Genomic DNA, 7,821 nt, shown 5'->3' with positions numbered 1-7,821 from the left:
AATATCTCATTTTCTTCTTCTATTTGATTACAACTGAAAAAGTATCTAGATAAGTAATTTAAAAAAATTAATAAATATAATAAATGAGTCTTATATTTAGAATAAAAATTAACTCAACAATTGAGTTTTATATGAAGTTGCGGAAGAGTAAAAATAATGTCTTGGACAGATAGGCAAGCACATAAATGATTGAGACCCGCATTCATCCCGGACACAAGCAATGAATCCCTCTCACTCTCTCTCTCTCCAGCTCGTAGTTTCAGACGCGAATCTTCGAATTCCATGTGAGCAACCCATGTGGTGAAAGCATTCAGCTTTACTGCCTCGCCGGCGATGCCTCTCACACAAATCTAGCTTCCGTTGCTATCGGAGAACCCAAATATTCCCACTTTCTTTGTTCAATCCTGCAAATCTCCATCGTTCTCTCTCGCCCACAAGCTAGATTTCGCCAACATGTCTTTAACTTGCGGGGTCGAATGCGTCTTCATACTTGGCTTTAGTCGCTGGATATGGAAGCGCTGCACCTATGTTGGTTCTTACGACAGCGCCACCTGGCCTTCCGCCACCCCTGATGAGTTTGAACCTGTCCCTCGCGCCTGCCGATTGATCCTCGCCATCTACGAGCCTGATCTCCACAATCCACGTTACCAACCTGCCGGTGGGTTCCGTCTTAACCCCGCTTGGGTCGTCAAGCGCGTCTCCTACGAGGAGACGGGGGGCCGCACGCCGCCTTATCTCATTTACACTGATCACGACCACCGCGAGATTGTGCTAGCCGTTCGGGGACTTAATCTTGCCATGGGGAGCGATTACAAGCTGCTTTTGGATAATCGATTGGGTCAGGAGATGTTCGATGGTGGCTATGTCCATCACGGTCTGTTGAATTCTGCTATTTGGTTGCTCAAAAAGGAATCGGAGACTTTGAAGCAGTTGTGGATTGACAGTGGGTCCGATTATAAAATGGTATTTGCTGGGCATTCTTTGGGTTCTGGTGTGGTTTCGTTGTTGACGATAATGGTTGTCAAAGAAAGGGACCGACTTGGAGGGATTCCCAGGAACAAGATTCAATGTTTCGCGATTGCACCTGCGAGGTGCATGTCACTGAATTTGGCGGTCAAATACGCGGACGTCATTCATTCTATAGTGTTGCAGGTGATCAACTTCCTTCCTTTTGACCGTTGACTGAACTATGTGTTTAATTTAATGTTCAGTTTCTGTTGTCATTGAGTTGGGGGTTTAAGATCATTCCAGCAGTTGAACTGCACTTTTAATTTTGGACAAACGAGGATTCTGAATTTCATGAGCTCTGATATCTTTTATTCGTGTCATGGGCAGTTTTTGTCGTTTCTTCCTTCCCTCTTTCTTTCTTTTTTTTTTTTTTTTTTGGGGGGGGGGCTTTCTTTGCTTTAGATTTTCATTCTTATTTTGTTATTGGACTATTATTAATCTGCACTGATGGTGCTGGCTTACATTATCTTATTTCCATTATGTAGGACGATTTCTTACCCAGAACCGCAACGCCATTGGAAGATATATTCAAGTCAATCTTCTGGTTAGCGTTCTGCTCTCATGTCCTTGACTTTGTGCATAAAGTTTAAAATGCACATAACATATTGTACATTCACTTTGTTAATTTAGTGGAGTAAATTACTATTATGGTCTCTTAAACCAGGGCTTGATGGTTTAAACAGCTTGCCCTGCTTATTATTCTTGGTTTGCTTGAGGGACACCTTCATACCAGAAGGAAGAAAGCTTAGAGATCCAAGAAGACTTTATGCACCTGGACGAATGTACCATATCGTGGAAAGAAAATTTTGCAGGTATTGAATTTGTGACAGTTTCATCCATAGTAAAATCCAGTATAGTCATGAAGCTAGTGAAATTTTCTTTCAATTTTTAACTTGACGCAAACTTAGTTGGAAGGTGCGGTATATGACAAAATATGAAGCCTATTTAATGGGTAACTTACTTTGATTTCTAGCATAAAGAATTGCTGCCTTAGATTAAGGTTCTTTAAAATTCTTTTAGCCAATGGGTTCGACTTTGTTTGGAGCTGTAATGCCTATGCTGCATAATCGTAATGGAAAACACTTTCTTCTATTTGACTGGACTCGGCTAATTCCAATGTTGCTACTTCTTTCAATAAAGTCAGAATTTAAGTCTGATGTCTCATATTCATTGCTAAATCTTGTCCTGAACTATGTCTGCCAGTACTTCGTTGTGTCATTAAGAAGTTCCTCGTGGCTTGGTGAACACAGATGTGGGAGGTTCCCTCCAGAAGTGAGGACTGCTATTCCAGTTGATGGGAGATTTGAGCATATTGTCTTGTCTTGTAATGCAACATCAGACCATGGAATTATTTGGATTGAAAGAGAAGCAGAGAAGGCCTTAAATGTAAGAGGAATTAGGATTGAAAATCTGTATGCCATTTACTATGTGTTCTGCTTTTCTTCAGAGTTATTTAGTTTGCCTACGACAACAAGATACGCTGTATATGGAAGGAAAATCACGATCTTTTCCCCCACGCAACTGCTACAATAAAAGATTTGATATTGTAAGCAAGTCAGAGTTGGACTGTTGGATATTAAGATTTTTCTCATCTTCATGCTAGAGGGAATCAAACATTAATGACCTTTCTTTCAGGAGATGCTGGATATTTTTTGAGTCATCCAACTAAAAGCTTTCATAAGTGGGCAGTTAGGCAGTTAGTTATGTTGACAGGGTTTCCATATTTCTTTTTGCTTCTAGGGTGTGAATTCTGCTGTTTAAGTTGAAGCCAAGTATCCAATTTTGATATATCATTATGAACTAGGGGTGCCTCCCATTTTTACGCCCTTGCCATTGATTGTTTTTTCCTGTTTTTTAACTCTGAACCGTAAACCACTTCTAGGAAGATTTTCTCCTCCATCTTCGTGCTGAACCTTGGCCCCGTGGGAAAATAATCCACACAACTGCAGGTCCTGAATAGTTCTCAATTGGGGAAATTCTTAGCGTGTGGCTATCTGAACCTGCTTGTGGTTGAAGAACCTGCTTATTGCTACTTCATGACATGATTAGAAATGATCTGTTCATTCGAAACCTGTCCTTGGTTTTCACATGAATAAGACAACAATTCCATGAAGACTATCCCCCCCCGGGGGCGCACAAACTTGGAAACTTGTTTTCTTGTGTATTTTTTTTTTTTAATTTTTGGTTATCTCTTAAATACGTTATTGAATACGTTAGATCAGTTGATCGATGGCTTACCCATTTTGTAGTTAAAAGTTAGCTGTTGTTGCTAGTTTTCAAAAAATCGAACAGAATTTTAAACATAGCTTCTATAGGGAGGGATGGTCACACAGTTTCAGCTCCTAATCCGTGTCCAAAATCTTACTTATCTCTTGAGTCTTATTTTCCTCAAATCTCCATTTGCTATGAGCAAGTCTTTCATCTCTTCTGCACAAAGACTCAGAATTGCTGTTTTTATTTTTAGATGATGAAAGGCAGCAGCCAAGAGACCGTGATGGCTCCTCCAGCAGTGCAGAAAATGCAGAGGTTGCAGACAATTGAGAAAGAGCACAAGGATGCTTTGGAAAGAGCTGTTAGCTTAAATGTGCCTCATGCAGTGGAAGCTGCAGAGGATGAAGCCTCTGAGAGGAAGGAAGAAGAAGAGGGAGAACCTTCCAACATTGATAAGAGCAAAGATGGAACAACTAGCAAATCCGAATCAAGTGCTGGAAAGCTGAATTGGGATGAAGTTGTTGAAAAACTTTTAAATAAGAATGAATCAGGAGACCTGCGCCTCAAAGGGGATACAAGTACAACAGATTCAAGTGTCCCAAAATGACATCTGTTGTTATGTCAGATCTTTAGGTTAAATATATTTTAGATCACTCTTATTGTTCTTGTCATTATCATCATTGCTTCATTGTACATTTATTATGTAAAAAGATGAGTGTAAGGCGTCAAAATGTGTTGGTCCTGAATTTTTTTGTACTTGATGTTCATTTATGAACTATGTACTATTCCTTTTTTAAAAGAAATGGAAAGCATTCGCATTTAATTTTTTCTCAAGTGTCTCTGTTCGTTCAATAGATCTCTTCCGTTACCAGAGAGGATGAAGTTTAACGAAACTATACATGGTTCCTTCTTTGTGACTCATGGCATTTGTGTGTGTTTGTGTGTGCGTGTTTATCTGGTTTTGTTCCTGCGATTCCAAGTCAGAGATGGAATAGATTTTTTAACTATCTTAATGCGTTGAAGGTAACCCAGGTTTGCAAATTTTGATATGTTGAGTTGAATTACACAAATAAATCTTATGTTATAAAATAAAGTAATATAAAAATAGATAAGAATAAAAGAGTCTTAAGAAATAATATCTCTAGTTATTAATATAAGAGTTAGTTTAATATTTAATTTGATCTAAATATAAGACCTCAATCCAATTTGCTTATCATATTTATCCATTTTTTTATGGTAGTCCTTATAGTAATTGCATATGTTAAATATTTCATTAAATAATAGTTCTAGCTAGTAAACATGTTTAGCAAAGATATTTTAGAAAAGATAACACTTATTTATTACAAATAACTAATTTAATTAATTTTCGTAATCTACTCAAACTAGTCAATTAGCTTTTATATTAAGAAATATTTTTTGAAGTAAAAGTCAAAATGATATATATATATATATATATATATGTATTAAAGGGAGTTACAGAGTTTGTAAATAATGGTTACACGTGCTTATTAGCAAGATTCTTTTCCTTTTCTGTTACAATCTTACTAAGAAATATTATTTCAATCAAATATTTTAAATTTTAGAATCATTTTTTAAGACAACAAATTAAACAATTTTAATTATAAAAATGTTTTAATATCTTAATTTTAAACATAAATTATGTTATTCCTCCAGTCTTTAAATACAAGGCCTATAATTTTTTTGACCCGAAGTTGTCCTTAAAGAATTCAAACCAAGTGGAGTGGGCCACATATGGGCCTTGCGATGGGGACACATACAAGTTCATGGGCTCGTGGAACAGTCAAGTCCGGCCCCTCTATCATATCAACCTCGTCAACTTTGTTGCCATCAGGGCCTATGGGCCGAAAATCAAAGCACTGAATGAGGGCGGCCAGCACTATGGGCAACTCTTGCATGTCTAGAGTAATACCAGCACACATCCTCCTCCCACTCCCAAATGGAAAATACTCAAAGTGCTTGTTTGGCATCACTTATTTTGAGCTTATAAGTAGCTTATAAGCTCTATAAGCTCTATAAGCTCGATTGGCACAATTGAGTCTGTTTGGATCAGCTTTTCTGTAATCGGGCTTTTGTCTGAAAAGCTACAATAAGCTATAAGCTAAAATTAACAGCTTATGGCTTATAGCTTTTGAAATATGGAGAGAAAAAAAGTTAAGAAATTTATTACCTCTTTTCGTTCTTATTATAAGTTTCAAATAACTAATTTGTAGATAATAAAAAATCAGTTAAAATTAGTTGAAAGTAATGAATAAGTTAGAAATATATTTTTATTTTTAAATATGCTCCTAAAAATATACTTTTATTTTTTCATGTTTCACTTTATATTTAAAATATTTTTTATGACTTCTTCATATTAAATTATTTTAATTTCATTGTATTATGTGAAATTATTTTTTTAATCATGTTTCATTATTTATTAAAACTCATATCTATTTTGGTCATTTTATAACCAAACTTACTTTTACTCAATCATAATCCAAACAACCTTTTACTAATCTCACTTTTGCAATCTAGCTTTTCTGAACTCTAATCCAAACACAATTCAGCTTATCCAATTTAGCTTTTATCCAATTTCACTTCTCTATAAGTTACTTTTTTAATAAGCTACTTTTCCAATCGCTGATCCAAACGGACCCAAAATGTTGTCCCCTCACATCCAAAACCCTCTCACAATTACCTCCTTCTACGGGCCTTAAGAATCGTTCGGGCTCAAATTCCATTGGGCTCTCCCAGAGGTTTTGGTCCCTGCCCATGGCCCAAACATTAACTATAAGCACACTGTTCTTTGGGATCACGTAATTCTCAATCCTGCTCTCTACGATGCACCTTCTTACAACTAAAGCCACTGGCGTGTGCAAACGCAACGTTTCTTTGATGACGGCTTGGATGAAGGGGAGTTTTGAACCGTCTGATTCATCAACCAACCGCTGATTTCCAACCACGTCATCAATCTCCTCGCGAGCTTTTTGGAGTAAATGGGGGTGGCTGATAAGCTCTGCCAGTGCCCATTCTATCCCTGTTGCTATAGCACCTGTGGCCGCTGTGAATAAATCCTGAAACACCCATCAAATTTATTCACGGAACTAGTTTTGGTGATAAACACCCTAAACTCGTCAAATTATCTATACCTCGTTAGATTTGATTTTTTTTATTTTTATTTATTTAAAATAATTATTTTCATCTATATAGAATTTAAAATAGAGATAATCTCTTAACTATCATTATTTAAAAAAAATACTTTTTTCTCTTTAAAAATAATTAAGTAAAAATTTTAAGTCTAAACCACTCAAATTAGATATAGATCACCATACAGATATGATCAAAGTAATGAGTATTGAAGTTGGTTTTTTTATTCACATTTGAGGGAGGGGTAAAAAAGGAATCTACAATTACTTACCATAACTAAGCCTTTCATGTGAACCCTTGTAATTTTGACATGGCAGCTCTCATCCTCCGCAAGATCAAGCAAAATGTCAAGAAAGTCCTTATCGCCATCGTCTTGTTTCCTGCCATTTTCCCTGCCTTGTTCACGTTTCGTAATGATCCTCTCCACTAAATCATCAAACCTCTGATGCAGATTCTCGATTCTCTTCCCAAACCCTTGCACGTCCACCTTCTTCAACACTCCAACAAAATCCGCCACGTTGAACTCTCCGAACATCGTCGTTACCTCTCGTATCACATCCGTCGCCTCCTCCGATTCTCCGATCATCATCTTCGATATCAGTCTGTTCGTCATCTTGTGTAGCTGCTCTGTCACATTCACCGCGTCACCAGACCTTGCCTTTTTAGCGACGAGCTTCACAAGGTTTTGGCACCCCTGGGCACGCAGGCTCCAAAATCTTTCTGTGCCTCGAGAACCTACTAGTTCGTTCAAGGTTAGCTTCTTGACGAACTTGCAGTAAGGTCCGTTGGGTGAGAAAGCCAGAGAGGTCTCGTATGTGAGCCGTTTAATGGCAGTGGATTCAAAGCGAGAGCTGAAGGAGAGCTCCTTGTCCTGAAGGAACAACTTAGCATAATGGGGATTAGAAACAACGATGCAGGGAATGGAACCCAGGTAAAGAGAGAAGAAGGGGCCGTATCGAAGAGAAAGGCGGTGGAGGGAGTGATGGACGAGGGGACCGAGGAGGTGCAAGTGGCCAATGACCGGCAGCCGCGGCCAAGGAGCCGAGGGTAGGTGTCCGGCACTTCGGCGGAAAGATGACAAAGGAGGGAAGGAAGAGTGTGAGAAGAAGCACCTGAAACTCCATGGTGGCTGGGATTAGTACTCTCACCTAGTTTGTTAATTTGGTGATGAAGAAGTTAAATTAAAGCATAAGAAGAAACTAAACATATGAGGATGGTATATACTAGGCTTGAGGGATAAGTGGTCAACGCATCATTACGCATGCGCCTAAGCATTAGTTATTCTTCTTTAATTATTTTTTTCTCACTAAACTTATTTAATTAGTTTAATCATTAATGAGATGCACATAGGCTACGTACGGCTGCTTGGGAAAAAAAACTAGAAATTATGATAGTCGTGGTTATTACTCCTCCGGTCCTTAATATAAGACCCATTTAAATAATTTGATTAAATTA

General features: G+C 37.8%; 2 protein-coding genes across 2 annotated transcripts; one reads left to right on the top strand and one right to left on the bottom strand.

Moving 5' to 3' along the window:
• Window positions 1-230: 230 nt before the first annotated feature.
• Window positions 231-4,051, top strand: LOC114755797 (uncharacterized). Its single transcript, XM_028944670.1, has 5 exons — window positions 231-1,152; window positions 1,494-1,552; window positions 1,692-1,820; window positions 2,259-2,394; window positions 3,473-4,051. The coding sequence occupies exons 1-5, from the start codon at window positions 454-456 to the stop codon at window positions 3,824-3,826; spliced, it is 1,377 nt and encodes a 458-aa protein (XP_028800503.1). The 5' UTR covers window positions 231-453; the 3' UTR covers window positions 3,827-4,051.
• An 895-nt stretch (window positions 4,052-4,946) lies between these two features.
• On the bottom strand, window positions 4,947-7,629 carry LOC114755829 (licodione synthase-like). The gene is made up of 4 exons (XM_028944705.1): window positions 7,591-7,629; window positions 6,638-7,495; window positions 5,871-6,293; window positions 4,947-5,195 (listed from the first exon to the last, which is right to left on the bottom strand). The coding sequence occupies exons 1-4, from the start codon at window positions 7,627-7,629 to the stop codon at window positions 4,947-4,949; spliced, it is 1,569 nt and encodes a 522-aa protein (XP_028800538.1).
• Window positions 7,630-7,821: the final 192 nt, after the last annotated feature.

Source organism: Neltuma alba, unplaced genomic scaffold (assembly GCF_004799145.2).
Source record: "Neltuma alba isolate B1F8T4 unplaced genomic scaffold, ASM479914v2 tig00010342_pilon, whole genome shotgun sequence".
NCBI lineage: Eukaryota > Viridiplantae > Streptophyta > Magnoliopsida > Fabales > Fabaceae > Neltuma > Neltuma alba.
The sequence above is the reverse complement of the archived record's forward strand: the minus strand, read 5'-3'. Positions and strand labels throughout refer to the sequence as shown.